At 40.1% G+C, this 26048-nt stretch overlaps 1 protein-coding gene across 3 annotated transcripts in view; it reads left to right on the forward strand.

Moving 5' to 3' along the window:
- Positions 1 to 21847, forward strand: part of lca5 (lebercilin LCA5) — a 107250-nt gene extending 85403 nt beyond the window's left edge. For all 3 annotated transcript variants that reach the window (XM_043686965.2, XM_087982435.1, XM_043686966.2), the window contains one exon: positions 17151 to 21847. In XM_043686965.2, coding sequence (XP_043542900.1) covers positions 17151 to 17905 — 755 coding nt within the window. In that variant the 3' untranslated portion in view covers positions 17906 to 21847. The remainder of the gene's footprint in view (positions 1 to 17150) is intronic.
- Positions 21848 to 26048: the final 4201 nt, after the last annotated feature.

Genomic DNA, 26048 nt, shown 5'->3' on the forward strand with positions numbered 1-26048 from the left:
TTATTTTTCAGATTGGAGGCTTGTGACCAGCAGTGTGCCATAAAGATCTCTGCTGGGTCCATTGCTTTTTGTTATTGAAAAGTGAGTTGAGTATGAGTTTAGGAGGTACAGGTAATTCTCCTATAATGCACATTTATTAAACATGATTTGTCTATTATGCAATCTGTGAAGTGGCAACCTATTTTTTATACAGCAAGCTCCTATTTGGTGTTATGTGATTCTCATCCCCGGCACTAGATGTTGCAATGTGTGGAGGACTGGACTTCACGTCGACATCACATGATTATTCAGCTTGTGTGCTTTCTCGTGAAATACCTTTGTGAAAGGTATTGTGAAATGTTTGTGCTAGTGGACTTGGAAAGTACTGTGAAAGTGTCTCTACAGCCTGCGGACAAGAAGCTGGGAGGAATCTGTTAATTTAAAACGTAAAGAGTTGAGAAAAGAATGACATTTCAATGGAATTGACTAACAGTAAAAGGACAGTGTTGAGGAGCAGTTTGAAACCTGACATTGTTCTTTGTATTAAGAGCTTTGTTGTCTCTTTTGTTTAAAAATATGTTTAAATGTTAAGGAATATCTGCAGAATCATGTGAATCACTAATCACTATGGTATAACCATTTGCAAAAAAAAAACAATACAAGGGGCTTGAACATGGTCAGTCAGCTGCTCAGGGTAGTCAGAATCAGGAAACTCTGCTCATACTGGATGATGATGTGGAGGTTTGGGTGTTGGACTGGGGTGGACAAAGTTAAAATCACACAACACCAGGTTATAGTGGGTGAGGGAGAGAAAGGTGGGGCGGCACACTGTTACTTTTGGAGCATGTGTGGAGATGTCCTGAGGGGGTGAGTAGGCTGTACAGAAGAGATTCGGGGTTAGTGAGGATGAGAGTGAGAGAAGAAGATGTTGCAGTAAATGCTGGGCACAGTAGCAGTGATAGAGAGAGTGAGTGTGAGGTATCAATGAGAAGATGGTGACATTTTCGCTGGCAGAGTGGAGAAGGTAATTGACCATCTTGTTACATTCTGTGCATTCCATCAGATTGTTGAGACCACATTGGCCTGGATGGTAATCCTGGTCCAGGTTGGCGTGGTTCCAGTAGAATAGTGTCCTCAGGTCTGGAGAGAAGTCCTGCCTCTGCCACACCCCATGCTAATCAACATCTCCATGTCCCTGCCTACAAAGGGAAAGGCACCAATTTTCCATTGTCTACCGCGTCCAGGGCCAAGGTCAGGAACAATGCAGGACAGGTCCGTACTGACAGCCCCTGTCTGAGTGCACAATAGCTTTTTAAAGATAGTGCCGCACCACGGATATTGGTCAATTCTTAGATATCCAGGAAGTCGTAAGCTGTTTTCAAAATAGCTCATGATATGATGGAGCTGGAATATGTGAGAGGGGCGCCAAAGGATGTGGTAGATAATAAATGAGGCAGATGTAGGAGTGGCACTGTGGCTCAGTGGTTAGCACTACAGCCTCACAGCACCAGGGACCCAGGTTCAATTCTAGCCTTGGGTGACTGTCTGTATGGAGTTTGCACATTCTCCCTGTGTCTGCGTGGGCTTCCTCCGGTTTCCTCCCACAGTCCAAAGATGTGCAGGTCAGGTGGAGTGGCCATGCTAAATTGCCCATAGTGTTAGGTGCATTAGTCAGAGGGAGATGAATGGGGTGGATTGCTCTTTGGAGGGTCGGTGTGGATTTTTTGGGGTGAAGGGCCTGTCCCCACACTGTAGGAAGTCTAAACTAAAAGGTTTAAATCCCCAAGCATCACGAGATGAAACTCTCCGAAAAATGTGACAAAACGGACACTTAGCGAAAGAAATTAAGATTCAGCCCTTGATCTATCAAGGCAGATTTCATTCTGGGATCTGACTTGTGCAGTGTTACTATTGGATGGGATCAGAAGACTGGCTAGAATGTTGTGCAGCCAGCTGATATAGATGCCAGTCAAGAGTGCTCAGTTGAAGATTCCAATGAATTACTACACAGTACCATACAACAAGTCAAAATTTAAGTAGACTGTGCTATCGTTTATGTTACGCTAATTAGTATTTTTGTTTCGATTTTTACTGGTATTTTTCGTGGCTTGCCCCTAACCCTGTTTTTCTCGTAGGCCCCATTATTGCTATTGCACAATTTTCTATAACATGGCATCGCATGGGAACGCAACTGTAGCATTACAGGAGATCTACCTGTATGATTAGTAAATTTGCAGATGACTCCAAAATAGGTTATGTAGTGGACGTTGTAGAAGATTATCTCAGAGTACAACAGGATGTTGATCAGATTGACCAATGGGCTGAGGAGTGGCAGATGTAGTTTAGATAAATGTGAGATGTTGCATCTGTTAAGGCAAACCAGAGTAGGACTTCTATAGTTAATGGTATGGCCCTGATGAGTGTTGCCAAACAAAAAGACCTAGGGGTGCAGGCACATAGTACCTTGAAATTGGTTTTGCTGGTAGGCAGTGTGGTGAAGAAGCTGTTTGGCAAGCTTGCCTTTATTGGTCAATGCATTGAGTGTAGGAGTTGGGATGTCACGTTGTGGCTTACAGTAAATTGGGTGAGAGGGGATAGATTTTAAAAGGACCTGAGGGGTACCTTTTTCAAACAGGTGGGTATGAGCTGTCAAAGGAAATGGTGAAGATGGGTATAATTTACAACATTTAAAGGCATCTAACTAGGAAGGGTTTAGAGGGATATGGCCAAATCCTAGCAAATGGGATTGGGTCAGGTTGGGAGCCAGGTTGGCACAGAAAAGAAGGAGCAAAGGCTCTGTTTCTGTGACTCTGAGTGCCTGAAATACCAAGTGAAGCAAGCTTTTGCTTCCAGCAACGGTGAGCTGTCTTCCTGAGTTATTGCATTCCTTAATTATAGCTATACCCATGATGCAATTGGGGAGACTAGAGGTGAGCTATCTGCCACAGAATTCCTTGCCTCTGACCTGCTCTTGTAGCCACAATATATTTATGGCTGTTTAATTCAGTTTCTGGTCAGTGGTAACAATTGTAATGCCATTGTATGTTAGATCGATGTTAGGTAAACATTCTACCTTGTTGGAGTTTGTCACGGCCCAGCCCTTTTATGGTGCAACATTCTTTACCATGTGTCAGTCCAAGCCTGGATGTTGTACACATCATGCTACATACAGACATTGACTGCTTCAGGATCTGAGGAGTCACCAATTAGATTAGATTAGATTACTTACAGTGTGGAAACAGGCCCTTCGGCCCAACAAGTCCACACTGACCCGCCGAAGCGCAACCCACCCATACCCCTACCCCTACATTTTACCCCTTTAACCTAACACTATGGGCAATTTAGCGTGGCCAATTCACCTGACCCTGCACATCTTTGGACTGTGGGAGGAAACCGGAGCACCCGGAGAAAACCCACGCAGACACGGGGAGAACGTGCAAACTCCACACAGTCAGTCGCCTGAGTCGGGAATTGAACCCGGGTCTCTGGCGCTGTGAGGCAGCAGTGCTAACCACTGTGCCACCGTGTCGCCCACGCGGTGCTGAACATTGTGCAATCATTAGTGAACAATCCCACTCTGACCTAATGATGAAGGGACCTCAAGAAGCAACGGAAGATGGTTGGGACCAGGACACTATCCTGAGGAACTCCAGTGATGTTCTGGAATTAAAGTGATTGATCTCTAAAACCACAACCAACTTCCTTGGTTCCAGCTATGATTCCATTGATGAACACTGATTTGATTTGATATATTATTGTATTGCTCAGCATGCTAACCAGGGTAATAGAATAGAATGCAGAATATAGTGTTATGCTAAGAGGTGGTGGAGAGAATGATCAACTCTAATATGAGTTCCATTCATAAGTCTGATAACAGCAGGAACGAAGTTGTTCTTAATCTCCTTGATGGAAATCTCAGTTAAATGCTGTCATGATATCAAGGTCAGTCACTCTCACCTCACTTCTGGAGTTCATCTCTTCTGTCCATGTTTAAATCAAGGTTGTAATGAGATCAAGAGTTGAGTGTCCCTGGTAGAATCCAAGCTGAGCATTAATGAATATGTTCTTGCTAAGCAAATGCTGATCAACAGTACTGACAGCCCCTTCCATCACTTTGATAATTGAAATCATGATTGTGACTGGCCAAAGGGAACTATCCACAAATTATGTGGAGTTTAAAAGAAAATGCTGGGGTTTCTTTAGCCATAAACCATTGTGTTGTGCATCTGATTTCCCAAACTGCTATTTTCACAAGGAGAACCTATCAAACAAGCATTTTGATGAAATGCTCTGACTTCTTATAAAATAGAATGTTGTCTTACATAAAAGATTGAGCACTTAAGTGAAATGTTTGTTTTCATAAGAAATCAGTTGAAGGAATTTCATTATACTGTATTGAATGATTTTTCACTTCCATTTATTTCAACCATGACCTCATTAATAAACAGAGAACTTTATTTTCTGTCAGCATGCTTCCTGACTTATACCCTGATGAATAGGCATGATGAAGGAAGGGCAAGGATGGGGCATGAAATTCACATTGATAGGTGTTATAAGGGTCTCTAGGTATGATCAGGGGCATAGAGGTAAAAGGGCTCAATGGATAGACGGACATCGGGCAGAATGGGAGTTATGAGGGGAATGTGCAGATGAGCCTAGGGACCTGAGGGGACATGGGGAAATAGGCGAATGGGCTTTTTTTAGAATGGGTATAAGAGCATAGGATAGTATAATGAATGGCATAGGCCATTAGTTGACATGAATAGAACTTGGAGAGTAGGCGGATGAGAGAAGGAAGGATGTCATATATTAATTTTCTTTTAAACTTTGAAGTCTCCAAACAATTTTACCACTAAATCTACCCTACAGTTCAGACATGTACATCAACCCCACCACAAACCTCCCTGCCCCATCCTTCCCATCACTACTTCTACCACCAGTTGCAAAGGGGAATTACAGGCCATAATTTTTAAAAGTTACCTTTTATGAGCTGGGATTTCTTCTGCCTGTGTCCTGACCTGGGAATGAAAATGGAGGCAGTTGTCTCCAAAGATTTATTTTACTATAACTCAAAAACATTCACTATGAGATGTTTCCATCTAAAATGTCTAAGTGCAAGTGTTGTGATGAAAAGAAGTAAGCACACTTAAATATATGCCAAAAGTATCTACACATATTTCACATGCCCCATGCAAACCTAAACTAAGAGGTTCTAACAAACTGGAAAAGAATAATTTAAGGCTCTTTCCTCTTTTTGCAGTGATAAAGCTCAGCAATCATCTGATGTTATGTGCTAGAGTAAAAGTGTTTCTGTTTGTTTGCGAGGCCAACATTACAAGCCATAAGAATAAGATAATCACCAATAAATCTATTATGAAAGCTCTTTACCCAAAGACTTTGCAACATGTAGATGAAGGTAGGGCGGCACGGTGGCACAGTGGTTAGCACTGTTGCCTCACAGCGCCAGAGACCTGGGTTCAATTCCCGCCTCAGGCGACTGACTATGTGGAGTTTGCACATTCTCCCCGTGTCTGCGTGGGTTTCCTCCGGGTGCTCCGGTTTCCTCCCACAGTCCAAAAATGTGCAGGTCAGGTGAATTGGCCATGCTAAATTGCCCGTAGTGTTGGGTATAGGGGTATGGGTGGGTTGCGCTTCGGCGGGTCGGTGTGGACTTGTTGGGCCGAAGGGCCTGTTTTCACACTGTAATGTAATCTAAAAAAAAGTTGACATGGTGTACATGGACTTCAGTAAAGCCTTTGATAAGATTCCACATGGTAGGCTGCTGGAGAAAATATGGGGGCATGGGATTGAAGCATGGATAGCAGTTTGGATTAGAAACTGGCTTTCTGTAAGAAGGCAATGAATGGTGGCTGAATAAAAATATTCAGCCTGGAGTCCGGTCACTAGTGGTGTGGCACAAGGATCTGTTTTGGGACCATTGCTGTTTGTCATTTTTATAAACGACTTGGACGCAAGCATAGGTGGATGGGTTAGTAAGTTTGCAGATGATACTAAAGTCAGTGGAGTGGTGGACAGTGTGGAAGAATGTTGCAGGTTGAGGGAGACTTGGATGAACTGTAGAATTGGGCTGAAAGGTGGCAATTGGAGTTCAATGCAGATAAATGTGAGGTGATTCACTTTGGGAAGAATACTGGGTCAATGGAAAGATTCTTGGTAGTGTGGATGTGCAGAGGGATCTTGGTGCCCATGTACATAGGTCCCTGAAAGTTGCCACCCAGGTTGATAGTGGTGTTAAGAAGGCATACGGTGTGTTAGGTTTTATTGATAGACGGATTGAGTTCCGGAGCCATGATGTCATGCTGCAACTGTACAAAATGCTAGTGCAGCCTCACTTGGAATATTGTGTGCTGCCCCATTACAGGAAGGATGTGGAAGCATTGGAAAAGGTGCAGAGGAGATTTACCAGGATGTTGCCTGGATGAGCTAAGGTCTTATGAGGAAAGGCTGAGAGCTGAGAGAAGATGGTGAAGAGGGGATTTAGTAGAGACATACAAGATGATCAGAGGATTAGATAGGGTGACAGTGAGACTCTTTTTCCTAGGATGATGACGTCTCCTTGTACAAGGGGCCATAGCTGCAAATTAAGGGGTGATAGATTTAAGATAGCTGTCAGAGGCAGGCTCTTTACTCAGAGAGTGGTAAGAGCATAGAATGCCCTGCCTGCCAATATAGTTAACTCAGCCACATTAGGGGAATTTAAACAGTCCTTGGATAAGTATATGGATGATGATGGGCTGAAGGGTCTGTTCTGCGCTGTATTTTTCTATGTTCTAACATGGAACTTGTTACCTGAAGGAGTAGTTAAGATGGATAGTATGGCCACATTTAAGGGAAGCCAGATAAAGATGGAGAGAAAAAAAGATGCACTGATCAAGTTAGATGAAGATGGGTAAGATAAGGCTTCAGCATAGACCAAGTGAGTTGATGCCTGTTTCTGTGTTATATTCTGTGCAAAACCCACAATGCGGTGGATTTTCAGAATTTGTTGCCTTGTTCTGTGACTCCCCATTTTTCTCACAGAAATCACCTTTATTTTCTGCCTTCTACTTTTTAAAATCATCTTTTATAGTTCTATAGATAAAAGTTATTCTGTTACAATGCCAAAATTGTCACTGCTTTTATTAAGATTTTTGAGTTAGTGTCTTTGTTCCTAACTGTGATGAAAAAAGAATGTGAATTACTGTCAACGCATCAAAGTATACTTTGTAGATTTCAACATTTATCAGGATAATGATTATTAGCAACAAAAAAAAGAACTAAGCTTAAAAAGATTGAAGGTGGCATTGCATTGTCATGTAATAAGGATTATTGGTGCTTATATATATTCAGGTCTTGTTTCATGAGCTGTGCAACAGCAGTGGAGCTATAATTTTATCATACTATTTCTGGAAAAAGAAAGATTTTCTTTAACATATTTTTCCTAATCAACCTGTTCTGATGTTATTACACACTTGAACCTGGGCCTCCCGGTCCAGGGGTAGGGTAGTTAATGGCTTAACGATATCCCAATCCAATTTACAACTCATGGGTAACTTCTGAATTCTAACTAATGTCCTTATATAGGAAGGCAGAGTCAATTTGTATACAGCAAGATTCTATAAACAGTGAAAGACCAGATAAAAATGTTATTGGGTCTTTAAGTAAAAATAGTTAATCAGATCACTGAAAACCTCCTTGCTCTCAATTTGTGTCCAGGAATTATTATATTCACTTAGACATGCAGAAGACGTCTTGCTTTAATATTTCACGCAAGAAATGACATCTCTGACAATGCAACACTCAACTGAAATGTTAGCTCATTTCGCCTGCTTAAATCTTAAGTTGGATTCAACCTTTTGTTTCAGTGATAGAAATGTTATCGACCAAGCCATGCTGGCACACCAACAGGGATAAGCACACAATCTTATTTCTTGTAATTTATGCTCCTTGATAAAACTAAGTTGTTCTATGATCCTGAATATCCTGTATACAGTCATTCATTGCACATGTTCAGAGATGTTGACTCAAAAAAAGACAAAATAATCTTAAACCTTAGGGTTAGTGACCAAGAAATAATTATTTAGTTCAAAACTTAAAGTGCTACGTCTGCTGGAAATCGGAAATAAAAACAAATTTTGCTAAAATGTCATTAACCTGAAACATTAACGCTATCATTTCTCCAGTAAAGCTACATTACTGCTTCATCATTTCAAGTTAGCATCCTCCTCTGTGATGACTCTCCTCCTGTTACAATACTGGTAGAGCTTTTTATTGCTTTTAGGTCTTTTCCTTATTGCTTACATTTGTTTTAATTTCTTAGAATTTATATTAGAACATAGAACATAGAAGAATACAGCACAGTACAGGCCCTTCGGCCGTCGATGTTGCGCCGATCCAAGCCCACCTAACCTACACTAGCCCACTATCCTCCATATGCATATCCAATGCCCGCTTAAATGCCCATAATGAGGGAGAGTCCACCACTGCTACAGGCAGGGCATTCCATGAACTCACGACTCGCTGAGTAAAGAACCTACCCCTAACATCTGTCTTATACCTAACCCCCCTTAATTTAAAGCTATGCCCCCTTGTATTAGCTGACTCCATACGTGGAAAAAGATTCTCACTGTCAACCCTCTCGAAATCCCTAATCATCTTGTACACCTTTATCAAGTCACCCCAAACCTTCTTTTCTCCAATGAAAACAACCCCAAGTGCCTCAGCCTTTCCTCATACGATCTTTCTACCATACCAGGCAACATCCTGGTAAACCTCCTCTGCACCCGTTCCAGTGCCTCCACGTCCTTCCTATAGTATGGCGACCAAAACTGCACACAGTACTCCAGATGCGGCCGCACCAGAGTCTTATATTCTTGTCGTTTTTCACCTTTCTCCCTCTATAGGCGTTCTCTTTATTTCATCTTAATATGTTATTTGTGTATTTGGATCATAGAACATAGAAAAGTACAGCACAGAACAGGCCCTTCGGCCTACGAAGTTGTGCCGAGGATTAATCCTAATGTAAAATAAATTAACCTTACCCATGCACCCTTCAATTCACTGCTATCCATGTGCATGTTCAGCAGGTGCTTAAATGTCCCTAATGATTCTGCTTCCACCATTACCACGCGACGCATTCCATGTATTCACAACTCTCTGCGTGAAGAACGTACCTCTGACGTCTCCTAAGACCATAAGACATAGGAGCGGAAGCAAGGCCATTCGGCCCATCGAGTCCACTCCGCCATTCAATCATGGCTGATGGGCACTTCAACTCCACTTACCCGCATTCTCCCCGTAGCCCTTAATTCCTTGTGACATCAAGAATTTATCAATTTCTGCCTTGAAGACATTTAGCGTCTCAGCCTCCACTGCACTCTGTGGCAATGAATTCCACAGGCCCACCACTCTCTGGCTGAAGAAATGTCCCCACATTTCTGTTCTGAATTTACCCCCTCTAATTCTAAGGCTGTGTCCACGGGTCCTAGTCTCCTCGCCTAACGGAAACTATTTCCTAGCGTCCACCCTCTCCAAGCCATGTATTATCTTGTAAGTTTCTATTAGATCTCCCCTTAATCTTCTAAACTCCAATGAATACAATCCCAGGATCCTCAGCCGTTCCTCATATGTTAGACCTACCATTCCAGGGATCATCCGTGTGAATCTCCGCTGGACATGCTCCAGTGCCAGTATGTCCTTCCTGAGGTGTGGGAACCAAAAGGTCCTCTAGACCTTCCGCCTAATATCTTAAAACTTAAAACTTATATCTTAAAACTATGACCACTCGTCCCAGTCAATCTTGTCCTGGTGAAACGTCTCTGGCTATTGACTCTATCCGTGCCTCTCATTAGCTTGTATACCTCGATCAGGTTACCTCTCTTCCTCCTCCTCTCCAGAGAGAAAAGTCCGAGCTTAGTCAACCTCTCTTCTTAAGACAAGCCCTCCAGTCCAGGCAGCATCCTCTTAAACCTTCTTTGCACCCTCTCCAAAGCCTCTGTATCTTTCCAATAGGAGGGCGACCAGAACTACACACAATATTCCAATTGTGGTCTCACCAGGGACTTGTAGAGCTGTAGCAAAACCTTGCAGCTCTTAAACTCGATCCTCCTGTTAATAAAAGCCAAAACACCACATGCTTTCTTAACAATCCTATCCACTTGGGTGACAACTTTGAGGGATCTATGCACTTAAACACTAAGATCCCTCTGTTCTTCCACACTGCCAAGAATCCTGTCTTTAGTCCTATATTCAGCATTCAAGTTCGACCTTCCAAAACGCATCACTTCACATTTATTCAGATTGAACACCATCTGCCATTTCTCAGCCCAGCTCTGCATCCTGTCTATGTCACACTGTAGCATGCAATAGCCCTAAATATTATCAGTGGCACCTCCAACCTTTGTATCGTCTGCAAATTTACTAACCCACCCTTCAATCTCCTCATCCAAGTCATTTATAAAAACTATAAAGAGCAAAGGCCCAAGAACAGAGCTCTGTGGGACACCACTCAGGACACTGACCTCCAGGCAAAATACTTTCCAGCTACAACCACTCTCTGTTTTCTGTCAGCCAACCAATTCTGGATCCAGATAGCCAATTCTCCCTGTATCCCATACCTCCTCACTTTGTGAATGAGCCGACCATGGGGAACCTTATCAAATGCCTTGCTGAAGTCCATATACACAACATCTACTGTTCGACTTTCGTCGACCTGTCTTGTCACCTCATCGAAGAACTCAATAAGATTAGTTAGACACGACCTGCCCATCTCAAAGCCATGCTGACTGCCTTTAATTATGCTATGATTTTCCAAATAGTCATAAATCCTATCTTTCAGAATTCTTTCCAAAACCTCACTGACCACAGACATAAGACTGACTGGGTCTGTAATTGCCAGGGATTTCCCTACTACCTTTCTTGAAAAGAGGAACAATATTCGCCTCCTTCCAATCCTCCGGTATGACTCCTATGAAGAGTGAGGTAGCAAAGATCTTCACCAGCGGCTTAGCAAACTCCTTTCTCACTTCCCGGAGCAACCTAGGATAAATCTGGCCTGGCCCTGGGGACTTATCAATTTTAATGTTCGCCAAAATTTCCAATGCATCAACTTAATCAATCTTGATCTGTTCAAGCCCATATCCCAGCTCCCCAAAGTTCTCATTCACAACAAGGTCCCTTTCCTTAGTGAAAACTGAGGCAAAAAACTCATTCAGGACTTCCCTAATCTGTTCAGACTCCACACACAAGTTCCCTATGCTATCCCTGATCGGCCCTTCCTTCTCCCTGATCATTCTCTTATTCTTCACATGAGTAAAATGCCTTTGGGTTCTCCCTAATCCTTCTTGCCAAGCCTTTCTCAAGCCCCTTCCTGGCTCTCATCAGTCCATTTTTGAGCTCCTTTCTAGCAAGCCTGTAATCCTCTAAAGCTGGCTAGATCCTTGCTTCCTCCACCTTACATAAGCTGCCTTCTTCCTTTTGACAAGAAGCTCCTCTGTTCTCATCATCCAAGGCTCCTTAATCTTACCCCTTCTTACCTGTCTCAGAGGAACAAATTCATGCATCACTCGCAACAACTGCACCTTAAACAGTCTCCACATGTCTGCTGTGCCCTTTCTGTGGAACAATTGCTCCCAGTCTGTACTTCCCAACTCCTGTCTGATAGCATCATATTTTCCTTTTTCTCAATTAAATATCTTCCCTTGGTGACTGCTCTTTTCCCTCTCCAAGCCTATGGTAAATGTGAGGCAGTTGTGGTCACTGTCACCAAAGTGTTCTCCCACCACGTGATCTGACACCCGTTCTGGCTCATTGCCGAGCACCAAATCTAAAATGGCCTCTCCCCTCGTCGGCCTGCCTACATACTGAGTAAGGAAATCCTCCTGAACACACCTAACAAAAATAGCTCCATCCAAACCATCTGCACTCAGGATGGTCCAGTTGGTATTGGGAAAAATTGAAGTCATCCATAACAACAACCCTGCTACATCTGCATTTTTCCAAAATCAGTTGGCTTATCAGTTCTACAATCTCTCTACTGCTATTAGGGGGTCTGTAGAAAACCCCCAGTGAGGTGGCTACTCCCTTGCAGTTCCTACCTTCCACCCATTCTGACTCAGTAGACAAACCTTCCTCAACAACCTTTGTTTCTGTAGCTGTGATGCACTCTCTGATTAGCAATGCGACACCCCCTCCTCTTTTTCCACCCTCCCTGTTCTTTTTAAACGTTCTAAACCCTAGAACATTTAGCAACCATTCCTGCCCTTTTGAAACCCACATATCATGCTTGTTTTAACCTAAAAGTGTATGGTTTATATTCATTTGTACCTTCCACAGTAAAGGTTATCACATAAAATATAATCTTATGTTATTTCATTTTTTTCTTCAGAGTAATGACTCTCAGTCAATTCTTTGAAGACCTTCTTGCATGCTTATGACCACCAAAGCTATTTTCATTACTAGCATAATTTATTGTTTATAAACCATGTTATTTCTAGTGGTATCCCAAATATAGTGCATTAGAAAAACTGTGTAAAATATATTTTGTAGCTAATGTTCTCGATGATTTGATTATTCTCTGTTTATATTGCTCCTGGCTCATCTGATATAATGCTGAATCCCTTATCCATGCCTTTGTTACTACAAGACTTGTATATTTCAATGTTCTCAGGGCCAACCACATGCATTTTACCATTTGTAGAAAGTTCATCCAAACTCTGTAGTTGGAATCCTAACTTTGTACAAAGTCTCATTCACCCATTGTTCTAGTGCTTGTTGACTTTGATTGACTCCTGATTAGATAATGCCTGATTTCAATATGCTTATCCTTGTTTTCAAATTCTTTCTGCCCTACATTTCTCCCGAGACACCCCCAATTCCATTCTCTTAAACCTCGAACACCCAATTTCAATCACTGTTTCATGGGCAATTATCCCAGGTCCCAGTTAATGTCTAGAATTTCTTTCCAAAACCTCTTCACCTCTGTAACTCTCTATCCTCTTTTGAGATGTTTCATAAAGTCTTTTTCATTTGTTCTATTATCTCTTTATCAATTTTTTTCTGATAATGTTCCTGAGGGTCGTTTTGGAATACTTTGCTATTTTAAAGACAAATGCAAGTTGGTAACAATCAATTTTCACCATTTTTAATATCCTTCATACAATAGGATAAGCCTTTTTTTGTTTTTACTGATCTGAATAATAAAATATACACTTGCTGAATTGAATACATTCTGAAGTTCAATTGATACCGCGATGCTTATTTGGCTGAAGCCTTAATCTATCCCTGCAGAATTAAATAAAGGTGTCTTAAATTTGCCCTCTAATATACAGCATTTGTGTATTACTAAAAGAAGAAATACACTATCGAAGCTCTTCATCTGCACTCATCAGGACCAAAGCAAGAATAACAAATTTCAAGGAAGCAATAAATTATATTGCATGAGGAGAGGGTGCTGATTAGTTGACAAATCAACTTCATTGCTCAAGGGGTTTTGTCAGGGAGAATGCACCTGGGAACTTTTGCTGTCCACACTGTTTTGTTTAGTTCAAAAACACATTATGATATATGTAGCATCTAGCTGATATTTTTAAATTGGTTGTTAATGTAATTCTTCGCATAGTCAGGATTGTTATCACCTCTCCAGTTGAAAATCACATCAACATTAGACATTGTTTAAAGTTTTGCAAGTACAGGCTGGTGGAGTAGTTTTAAGTGTTTTATCTATTGTGAATTCTGGACAGCTGCAGTCTATATTGGTAAGATTTATCTCTTGAGGTATCTTTCAAGAGCTAATGCATTGGGAGTATGAAGGCTTTTAATTTTTTTACAAAACAAAATGAGTCGTATTGAAGTATATCTTGGAAGTTTGCCAACCTGTACATTGTATGTCATCTGCCAAGATGCAGGATGGTCCACCTTTCTTCAGTTTAGCTCAACATGCCCTATAGAATAAAGAAAATTAATTCTACACAGATTTCCTTCAATGTTTACAATAGACCTTCTGCCTCAAAAATATTTTTAAAATTGAGTAGACCTGCCAGCTGTCCATGAGGAAATGTTTGTTTCTGAGTATCATAAAGCCCGTTAAGATTCTCTCTCTGGTTAATCCTCCCACATGACGAATTAAGTATATTTGGCTACGAGACTTCAAATTTAACCTTTCCAAAAATAAAAATTCTGAAGCTTTCATTCCCACCCACAATAAGGTGATGTAACCAAATTCTAGAGTGAAAACACACCTCCCAGGCCATTAACTTCTTTTCTCCACCTCCTCTTTCTCCTCTCCACCCCCAACAACCACCACCAAATCCACAGAAAATAGTTATCAACAAAGGTTGACATGCTCCTGCTTGTTGTTGATCGAAAACCTGCCAGAAACAAGTTAAAGTTCTATAGTTAAGAATGGACTGATTCTAATTTGAGACTTTATTGTGAAAGTTCAAATCAAATGGATTTATTGAGACTGTAAATGGGTGTTCCAGACTATAATAGAGTAACAGATTTCTATAACAAATTGTCTGTTGTGTCCATTGTCAGTATCATGTTCTTGAACTTCAAAATACAAACATTAGATCCATGTTTGTGATAAATGACATTCAATTGTAGATAAGTGTGTTTCTAGTTAAAATACTGTACAACTGACTTTATTTGAACAATTGCTTTCCAATTGCTAAATTCCTCTGTTGACTAGAAAAGTTTAAAAACTTTTACTCTCGGAAAATAAACTTCTGTCCTACCACTGTATCATTTATAAAGTTCATTATCTAGTATACAGACATATAAAACTCCTGGATACATAACGATTACTGCATAATACTTCTGATGTTAACTTTATGCATTGCATCTTTTCCACTGTAAAATCTGCACAATCCTGTGGAAAATTTTGAAAGTTGATTTCTGTGCTGTTGAAATTGAAACATTGTTTAAACAATCCGCAGATATTTATAAACTGGTACAACATGATTGCAATTGCATATATATGGCTGAGTAATCAAGACTGGGAACTGACCAGCTAAGGGCATTCAGTCTTTAGAAATGTAAAGGCAAAACTGGAAAGGAGGTAGGATGAGTTAGTGTTGTTTGTGAATGTTGAAATCAGTGTACTAGTGAGAAAGGATATTGGCACAGGAGAACTAGATGTGGAATCAGTCTTGATAAAGGTAAGCAGCAACAAGTGGTGGAAAACATTAGTGAGAGAATTCCATAGGTCTTCAAATTGTGATGGTAAGGTAGGGAACTGCATTAAACAAGAAATTAGAGGTGCGTGCAACAAGGTGCTACAACAGTCCTGGGTGGTTTTAATGGACATATAATGGGCAAACCGCATTAACAATAATAATACTGAGGCAGCTGTATTCTGGAGTGTGTACAGGATTTTTATTTAAACCAGTACATTGAGAAATCAATCTTGATAAAGGTAAGAAGCAACAAGTGGTGGAAAACATTAGTGTAGGTTTTCTACAATGAAATGGGTTATTTAAATTTGTTGTTGGAGGTTCTTTGGGAAAAAGTGACATCACATTATGTAATAATTTATTGGGATAAAATAGTGAAGTAAAACTACAGTCCTAATTCTTAACAGAGAAACTATGAATGTATAAGGACTGAGATGTCTGTGAAACACTGCATGACTTTATTAAAGGACATGAAGTGAATGGGCAATGGCTTAAGGAACTAAAGCATGCACTGCAGCTGTTATTATACACACTTTTCAGGCAAAACCACACAATTGGAAAAGTGACTCAAACATGGTTAACAAACGAAATTAAGGATTGTGTTAGATCTGAAGAACAGGCATATTACATTTGTAGAAAATCAACAAGCCTAAGAACTGAGAGCAGTTAGAATTCAGCGAAGGAGCACCTAGAGTTTAATTAAGAATGGAAAAATGAAAAGTAATTAAACTTGCAAAGGACATAAACGCAGACTGTAAGAGTTCTGTAAGTTTGTAAATAGAAAAAAAAAGGTGAGTGAAGACAAATAGTGTCGGCAAGTATCAGTCTGAAACAGGAGAATGATAATGGAAGAAAAGGAAATGGTGGAGCAATTAAACAAGTATTTTTGTTCTGTTTTAGAATCATACAGCACAGAAGAGACATTTGGCCCATCAAATCTGTAGCACCACAGAAGAGTCAAAGATAACTTTCCAGAAATGCTTGTGAAGCAAGGGTCAGCTTGAATCAGCATTAAGGAATTTAATATTAGTGAAACGAAAAGTGCTGGAGAAACTAATAGGATTGAAAGCTGATAAATCTTCTAGGCTTGATAATCTGAATATCTGGGTAATAAAGAAGATGGCCAAGGATATGGTTGTCATCTTCCAATATTTGTAGATTCAGGGACATTTGTGGCAGAATGGAGGGTGGCAAATGTAACTGCACTGTTTAAATTAATTGGTAGAGTTTTAAAGGGTGCACAGAAATGGAGTTAGATGAAGATACACAGTAGCAAATAGTGTTTAACCATGAAAAGTGTGAGGTATGCACTTCCAGCATCTGCTCCTTCTGATTAAGAAGGCATATGAGACACATCAGTCAAGGCACAGATTACAAGAGCCAGGAAGTGATGTTGAAGCCATATAACACGTTAGTAAGGCCACAGCTGGATTATTGTCTGGAGTTTTGATCAGTGTACTGTAGGGGAAAGATGTGATTTTATTAGAGGGGATGCGGAAGAAATTCACCAGGATGTTGCCTGGGTTAGAGCATTTTAGCTATGAAGAGAAGCATGGGTTGTTTTCTTTAAAGCAGCCGAGGCTGAGGGTGACCTTATTGAGCTGTATAAGATAATGAAGGGCATAGATAATGAGGACAGAAACTGCTGTTCTTCTTAGTTGAAGAGTCAAGAATAAGGCACTTAATTATAAAGGTGACCTCTTGAGCTCCCTTGTTTTGAAATTTCTCCTTGAAATAATAACTAAAATCTGATAATCGAGCCATTCATTTCATTGCTATTTGTGAGAGCTTGATGTGTATCAATTAGCTTCTCCATTTCCTACACTACATCGAATGTAAAACACTTTGGACCGTCTTGAGTTTGTGAAAAGCACTATATCAATGCAAACTTTCAAATTTAATGATTAAGTTTAATTTGGAAAATAAAGTCAAATGGTTGCACAATTCAGAAATGGAGATCAAGAAATTGATATTATAACTTTTCTTTTACATTTGCAGAATGGGAACAAGAAGAGCAGGAAAGAAAACGAGAGGAGAAAGAAAGTACTGCAAAAGAATCCAGTTCAAGAGAGACTGAGCACCAAAACATGGAAAAAATGAACGAGAGACGCAAGAAAGAAATTCTTTTGGCAAAGATGAGAGAGATTGATGAAGAGACTAATGGAAGTTCCGTAATCTCACCGCACAATACATCACACCTATTTTCCACAGAAATGTCAAAAAGCCGTGATTCCCCAGAAAGATTGCAAAATACTAGTAACTTTTTGAAATCTGTGGACAGTACACCAACAGAAGGTTATGGTCGCAGAGGTACCAGGACCACAAACTTCAGTGCTGAGCTGAGCTTCGGTATGTATGCACCATCTTTTGGGAAAGGAACTGGGAGGTCTGGTCTAATAGATCAGAAGAGCAGTAGCAAAGATGAGCAAATGAATGGCTATCATGACCTTCCATTTAAAGACAGAAAGTCTAACTTGATGGAACAGTTGTTTGGATCTGGAGCTGCCACTGGCTTCACCACTAAGGAAGAGAATTTTCTAATGTCTCCTGCTGTAGAGCAGCCTAAGCGGAGTAACAATTCATTCCCTTGGGAACAAACAAATAAACGCACAAGTAAAAATAATACTGGTGATTCTATCTCTAGTGATGGCATGATCAGCCCCAGTCATCACCATTCCAAATATACCTCAATTAAGCCAGCAGTAAATGTAATTGATTCACTTGAAGATGAAGTAGAAGAGGTAGTATTATAAAACAAAATTATTTCCAATCCAGACTATTTTCATGAAAGGCATTATTAAAGTATTCAAATTCACGTAACTTTACACAAAATGTTCCAAATGATAAATAATCTTACCAGCTATATCACAAGTCATCCTTCTGTCAATACAATGTATTTGTCCCTTGTTATTTCCAAAGTTCCAAAATTAATTATTTATAAATGCCTGTTGTTTGAAGGTCCATTTCTCTATTTTGAATGATCACTGTCTTAACTCCCTTCCATGCTGTTGAATTGTTCTCTCTATTAATTTCAAAGTTGATGCCCTACATTATTTACTTCTTCCAGGTTTGGGAAGATGACACGTGTACTACTCTCCTTTTATTACTAGCTGTAAAAGATTGCCTTCTGAGAAGTATTGAATTTGACTAACGTCCAATTAAATGCTGTACCTATCAACTATATTTAGTGATGGCCTTATCAACATTTTGGTATTCCCACTTTATTATATTGTTATTAAGAACAAGCCAGAGATTTGCTTGATTCGATGTAGTAATTTTGGATGCCATGATAATTTTGGTGGAAGAGGTACATTTAACTGGTCTGTTTTGCTTTTAGTTAATGTGAGCTCCTAGCATAAGAGGTAAGCTTAGTACCCGGTTCCTTTGGGTATACTTATATTTCTTGTCTAGTGGACAAATCAACATGTTTAGAAGCCAGCAATCTGTTTTCTTGCTTTATCTGTATCATTATGCCAGGTGTTGATCTAGTTGTGTAATCTTGGACTAAGATCCCAGTCAATGTAGTAGGGGTGGAGACCAGAGGCTCAATTTCCCCCTTACAATATTGAAGTTGCAGCCCTCATGTTTCAGCCTACTAATGTGTTTGCTCAATGTTTACAGGCCATTCCTGCAATTTGTTATTTTCCCCTGGTTGGGAAATATGGAGGATTACAACCTGATATGCACTTAAAATAATATTGAGATCACAACTTAAATTCCTGTCAAAAATTCAAGTTTCCCTCCCCATTGTATTTTCCTTAAAGTGGATGGGGTCTTGAAGCCTGTGGGAATCCTGCCAATTTGTGAATGTTAAAGTAAGCTTACTGTGGAGGTAAGCACCTTTTCTGATACACTGAAAAGGTCTCGCCAATAATGCCTCATATCTACCTCCAGATTCCCTCAAATCTCTCCACACATCCTTCATAGTTACTCTTCCATTATCCAGCATGTGGAGAGATATGATCCATATAAAAACACTGGAATGCCTTTGAAATGGTCCCGAAATGGACAAGATAAGCAAACAGGCTTTGAAAATCTCCTTGTCTAAATAGTGATCGTCTTACAACCTCGAAAAATGCAAACCACTTATTCAAAACTTGTTTGGATTTTTTTGAGTTTCAGGATTATTTTGAAGACATAGTCTTAATATATGGTTTGTTGGTTTTGTACATAGGGGATAATGGAAAGGTGAATATGAAGATTACATAGGGATAATAGGAGGGCATGGGGGAAATGAAGGAGTGTGGAAGGGATATGAGAATGTGAAGTGGTATGGGGATACAATGGTGTGTGGAAGAGGTTGGCGGGGATGTGAGGGCTGGGAGGCTTTACAATCATGTCATGATGACATAGCCTTCCAATGTGCCTGTGTAGTCACCACCTATGTAACAGCCTCAGGTCTGCTTCTGCAGGGTGGCATTTCCAATTCCAACTACCAGAGACCAAAATCTTATGTAAGTTCCTTGACATTTAGAAGTTAGGTGCACAAAATGTTCAGCAAACATTACTGTAATTAATATTTTCAGTTACTGCCTAGGAATAATCAACAAATCAGATAGACTGCTCCAATAAATTGTTAAATCAGTGCTATGTAATTAAAAAGATGTTGTGCTGAAACTCCCAATTTTGCTCTACTGCAGTCAAACAGCATCCTGGGTACAGCAGCACTCCTAATAAGAAGTGGCGCAGAAAAATCCTTAATGATAGGTAATTAAACTATTGACGTCACTTGGATTGTTAGGCTCTGAAAGATGCTGATTCAAAGGGAACCGTAAGAGAGTTTTATAAGATATGGAATGGAAAAGACAAATCTGGAGCAATCTTCTGATGGGTTAAAAGAACTGTTCATTTTTTGAAATAGTTTCTGTCAATATTCAATATCACAGAAGTAAAGCAAGGAGACGTTGGTTTCAGTTAAATGAAAGACAAAATTTAGGTAATTATCAGGAAACTTCCTGCAAAATCTGATTAGCCCGTGAATGGATTTCAGGTGAAACAGTCTAGGCAAAACCTTAAAATTATTTAAGAGACAGATGGGGGCTGGATGGTGTTGCAGGGGGAAGGTAGACTACAGGTTTTCAGCTGAATGTAGATGGAGAATTGGTTGTTTGGCTTTGGCTCATCATAATATGATCTTGCACATCTCTGTTGTAACACACATGGAAGGTTTTGACAGTGCATCTTCAAAATGGAACTAACTTCCAATCAGTCTACTGTTTTTCATACGGAGTGCTGTTGCGTATCTGAAGTTCACTGATAATTTCACAGATCTGAATTAATTGGCATGTACATATCATGTATAATAGGGAGAGACTTTGCTGGACCTTCATACAAATGAACAGGATCTCAATATTAGTTTATTTAAAAGGAAAGCAACAGGCTTGCGCTCAACTGGCCAATTTTTTGATATCTGGTGTGCTCAGGTGTTCTAGAAATATCTATCATAATATGCCTTATGAAGTGAATAAACATTAGGAACAATGTTTAACATTGATAGTGCATTCAAAAGAGAATGCCATTGTTAATTGGACAATGGACAAAACAAACAGTAAGTGCCAAGAACAGAGCAAATTGCAATGAAAATGCATTGATCTCCTTAAAGTGTTTGACTTGCCTTTTGGATGGATTAATGCGTTTAACAAAGTAACTTTCTCAGAGCAATTAGTATGCATTTGTCATGTAATATGCCATCATTTGAGTAAAATTTTATGTACAAATGTGAGAAGGATTTTAACATATGTATTAACTTACAATCATGCTGTGTAGCACTTGCCATCAAGGTGGCCAACAGCATCGCAAGCCATAATTGTTTTAAGGGAGCTTGCTAGTTTTGATCAGTTTAACAAGTATTATTTTCTTAGAATAATTATTTGCAAATATGATGCTATGATAGATAAAATATTTATTTTATTCTTTACTCTAACAGTTGAAAATGGTTTGTTTGATAGCAACATTATCTTATAGGCACTGTTGATTACTCCTTATCAATAGGCACTGTTTCAAGAACCGCTTATTTGTTAATTACTGTACATATTGATTGCATAATTTCCAAAGAATATGTTGAGTAGTTTTAAATGCTTATTTATTGCCACATTGTATTTTTATACTATTTAAATCATTTATTAATTTCTGCTTACCCCAGCATAATGATTTGAATTATATGTTATCTTGAAAATAAATTTTAATTGTGAATATCCAATGATATTTGTTTTGCTTAACTGATTGCTGTAGTTGTATTTATTATATACCAGTAATATATGAACCTGTTTTGACACCATCATCTTGATAAATTGTTGTGATCTCTCTATCTTAGTTTGTACAGTTGTGGATTACTTATTACTTAGGTTAGACTCTCGGCATGTGACTCTTATACCTGTCATGTTTTTCCAGTCATTTGGTTTATCTCCAGCACCACCTTATTTTTAATTTTTTGTAATTATCTCTCTGCCTCATTTAATTGGATTATAAGTCACCCTTTGCTTGTTATTCCGCTGTTGATACTTTACTCACACCACCTGACACTTTTTTGATCGCCTGCAGAGACTTATTATTCGACACTCCACTCACGCCATTTGTGTGATCTTTTGATTTCTCTGCCTACAAATTCTGTGCCAGTGTGCTTCTCTCTCACTTCACCTGATGATGGGGCTACGCTCCAAAAGCTTGTGATTTCAAATAAATCTGTTGGATGATAACCAGGTGTCATGTGTCTTCTGACTTTGTCCACCCAGTCTAACACCAGTACCTCCACATCAGTGTTCTATGAAGTTGAGAAATGGAGGTCCTTGCAAGCATTTGAAGAGGAAGGCCTAGGGCCATGAGATGTAGGGAAATGATCTGCTCTTGGGTAGATCCTCAATATGTGCCCTTTGTCAATCCTTAACACATTTTAATTTTCACTTTATTTACCATCTCCTGGGTAATTATTAAACTTGAGTGACTTTAAAACTTCTGAAACCTCCGTCCCAAGGGCTTCCAAGGAAATTCCTGTAGAGTCAGCTGATCAGAATTTCTCGACACACAACTCCAATCTACCTTGCAAAAACAAGCATATGGCTACTGGAATTTCTGGGTCAACATACAAATCTAGCCCACTCACATTTCTGGGTTTATCATTACAGTTCAACTCAAATTATGAAATCATGAAAGATTGCACAGGAATTTACAATAAAAATGTAAGTTATATGATCATAAATCTGTACCCTAACTCCTTTATTCCCTATTTCTTTTGCTCAGCTATGCAGTCTATCTTTTAGTGTAAGCGTGAGGTTAAGAGAAGGTTAAAGGACCTCTGTATTCAATATTCGATGAGATACCCATTAGTGCTTCATATTACTTACGAGGAAACTGTGTGGTGGTTTGATTCCTTGGAGCAAGCCAAAAACTTCTTGGACACTTTAAAATAATGTAGATGTATTTATGGACATTGACAGTAGTGTCTTTTTTTTTGTCTTGCTTTTATTTCTTGTACTTCTACTCTTTTCCCAAAGAAGCTGTTGGTGTTTTTTTTTTCCTTGACTGAGCTGGAGTAGTATTGATATATTGTGGGGGGTGGGCGCACTGTTTTTGTTATACCTTTGTGTTTCTTCTATTGCTTGGGTTTGGGGTGCGGCTAGAGCTGGAAGGGAGGATGGAGGTGTGTGTGTGGGAAATGTAAGTGCCCTCTGCGGGCAGGGGTAGAGTCCCCCTGCCCTTTGTGTTTTGTAGGTTTTGTTTTGTTTTTTTTGTAAATAGACTCTATATGAGTCTCCTTTTGAGTATGCTCAGCATGTTGTAAGATGAATTCTTCCTCTCAGCAGGTAAAAGGTGATTGTAAAGGATCATGGTTAGCATCTTAAATGGTGCACCTGGAATATCAGAGTGATTCACTCACCAATTAAAAGAGAAAAGACATTGTTGAGCCTTAAAAAGGAGAGGGTGGATGTTGCCCTGTTGCAGGAGAATAATTAGGTAGACATTTGGAGACATTTACACCTATGGGCAGAGAATTTACGTTTTTTTCCAATCCTCATAAATGCCACACAAGGATTGATTATTTCCTAACTCTCATGGCTTTTTTAGATTTGGTAGTAATCTTTTCGATTGGGAGTATTGCCATCTCTGATCAAGAAGCGGTGTATTTAATGGTTAAGATTAAGGGTGATGCAATGGGCTCACAGTACTGGCAAATGGATCCCTTCATCCTCGAGGACAGCAAGTTTGCAGGGTATTTCTCTCGGGAACTTGAAGCTTTTTTGGCCACCAACTCAGGTACCGTTAGTAATCCATCCATTCTTTGGTAGACTGCTGAGGCCTATGGTAGAGGGATAATTATTTCATACTCTGCCAGCCAGAAACGACAGAGAGCAGCAGCATCTGCTTGAGGCACGAGTGAATGCAGCTGAGACGGCATATTGCAGTAGGCCGTCAGTGACTAAGTTGCAGCGGATCACAGCTCTTCGATCCACCTTAAACTCCATGCTAACGCATACAGCAAGGAAGGAACTTTCCTTTGCAAAGCAGAGGCTGTTTGAACATTGTGATAGGCCGGGTAAATACTTGACATATTTGATCAGGAAGAAGAATGCCTCCCAGTCTATTGCTTCTATTAGGGAAGGGAATGGGACTCTTACTTGCCATCAAGGTCAGTGAGACATTTCGGAGGTTTTACTCTGAACTTTATCAGTCTGAATGTTGTATGGACAGATGGGATAAGATGGAGGTCTTTTTTTAGGAATTTGGATCTTCCTGGTGTGAATGCTGAACAGGCGTCTCTCCTTAGTGCTCCATTAACAACCCAAGTGATACAGGAGGCAGGGAGGCAACTTTAAAGTGATAAGGTGCCCGGCCCTGATTGCTTCCTCAGTGAGTTTTATAAAGAATTTGTAAACATACTGTCAGGACCAATGCTATACGTATAACTATTCATATGGTGAGGATTACCTCCCGCCATCCTTGAGAGAGGCTAATATCTCTCTCTCATCCTCAAGAAAGGGAAGACCCTGGAAGACTGTGCTTCTTACAGACCCATCTCGCTTTTAAATTCTGATTTTATGTTTTTAATCAAAGATTCTGGCATTGAGGTTGGAAAGGGTGTTGCCCTCCATTGTTAAGGAGGATCAGACTGGCTTTACAAGGGGTCACAGATCTTCTAGTATTGTTAGGAGACTGCTTAACATGATTCAAGTGTGCCAGCAACGGTCGGTTCAAGAGTTGGTGGTTTCCTTGAACACTGAGAAGGCATTTGACTTACGGTGGAATGGCCGTATCTTTTTTATACCCTGGAGCGGTTTGGCCTGGGTGAAGAGTTTACTCGATGGGTAAGGGTCCTTTACAGTGATCCTCTGTTGGCGGTTCTCACTAATGATATAAGATCTGATCATTTTAACACTGGTAGGGGCAGCCAGCAAGGCTGTCCCTTCTCACTTTTGCTCTTCACATTGGTGATTGAGCCGCTAGCGGATGCCATTCGTGGGGACCCGAACATACCTGCCCCAAAGGTCGGGTCGAAGGTGCATAAGATCACATTATATGCGGATGATGTTCTCATTTTTCTTTCATACCTGGCAGTTTCAGTGTCCTATTTGATACAATGTATTAATTCATTTGGCTTTTTCTCAGGTTGCAAGATCAATTTTTCAAAATCGGAGGCTATGAGAGGTCTGAGGGAATACCGGACATTGAAGGTGGGTTCCCCTTTAAGTGGGCACAGGGAGGCTTTCTTTATTTGGACCTCTCTGTTACCCCTAGTTTTGATCAATTATTCAAGGCTAATTTTGTTCATTTGTTTGACAAGAGAAAACACGACCTTCAAAGATGGGGGAACCTTCTAGTATCATGGTTAGGTTGACTCGCTCTTATTAAAATGAATGTTCTTTCTTGCTTATTATACCCTTTGTGGATGCTTCCCTTGCTTTTTCCTAGACAAACATTTCAGAAATTAAATGGTTGGTTTAGTTATTTTATTTGGCGCCATAAGCGGTCCCTTACCAAACTTACGAAATTGCAAAGAGGTTGGGAGTATTGGATCTCCCAGATATCAGAACATATCAGTTGAGCTCCCTTCTCCCTGTAGGATACAGGTCTTTTTCAACTTATAATTTCAGCTACTTCACACTGTAAACTTTTGCTATAAATTGTGTCCTATGATCTTATGCTCCACAACCACCTGATGAAGGAGCAGCGCTACAAAAGCTAGTGCTTCCAAATAAATCTGTTGGACTAAAACCTGGTGTGTGATTTTTAACTTTGTATCCCAGAAGTGGGCTGCCACTACCCACTTATACCTGCTCTGAAAAGTTTTAATTCCTAGTCATCTTTTTCGGAAGTAATTTTAAATCCAGTTTCCATAATCAAATGTACCTTAGTCATCTTTGGTTTGTGAACCTTGTCAAAAACTTTCTGGAAGTCCATGTACACCACATGCATTCTGAAGGGTCACTGGACCCAAAATAATAGAATCATAGAATCCCTACAGCATGGATCCAGGCAATTCAGCCCATCGAGTTCTCCATAGAACATCCTACCCAGACCCAACCCCCTTCTGTCTCCCTGTAACCCTGCATTTCCTATGGTTAATCCAACAAACCTGCATATCTTTGGACTGTGGGAGGAAACTGGAGCATCCAAAGGTATTGCCTCTGTTTTATAGGGTAAATTGACACGGTCTTTTCCCTGGGGTGGGGGAGTCCAGAACTAGAGAGCATACTTTTAGGGTAAAAGGGAAAAATTTGAAAGGGACCTAAGGGGCAGCGCTTTCATGCAGAGGGTGGTGCGTGTGTGGAATGAGCTACCAGGAAGTTGTGGAGGCTGGTACCATTACAACATTTAAAAAACATCTGGATGGGTATATGAATAGGAAGGGCTTAGATGGATATGGGCCAAGTGCTTGCAAATAGGACTAAATTAGGTTATGAT

The sequence above is a fragment of the Chiloscyllium plagiosum genome, unplaced genomic scaffold (genome assembly GCF_037043375.1).
Source record: "Chiloscyllium plagiosum isolate Xiang-an unplaced genomic scaffold, Cpla_swu_hap1 HiC_scaffold_3, whole genome shotgun sequence".
NCBI lineage: Eukaryota > Metazoa > Chordata > Chondrichthyes > Orectolobiformes > Hemiscylliidae > Chiloscyllium > Chiloscyllium plagiosum.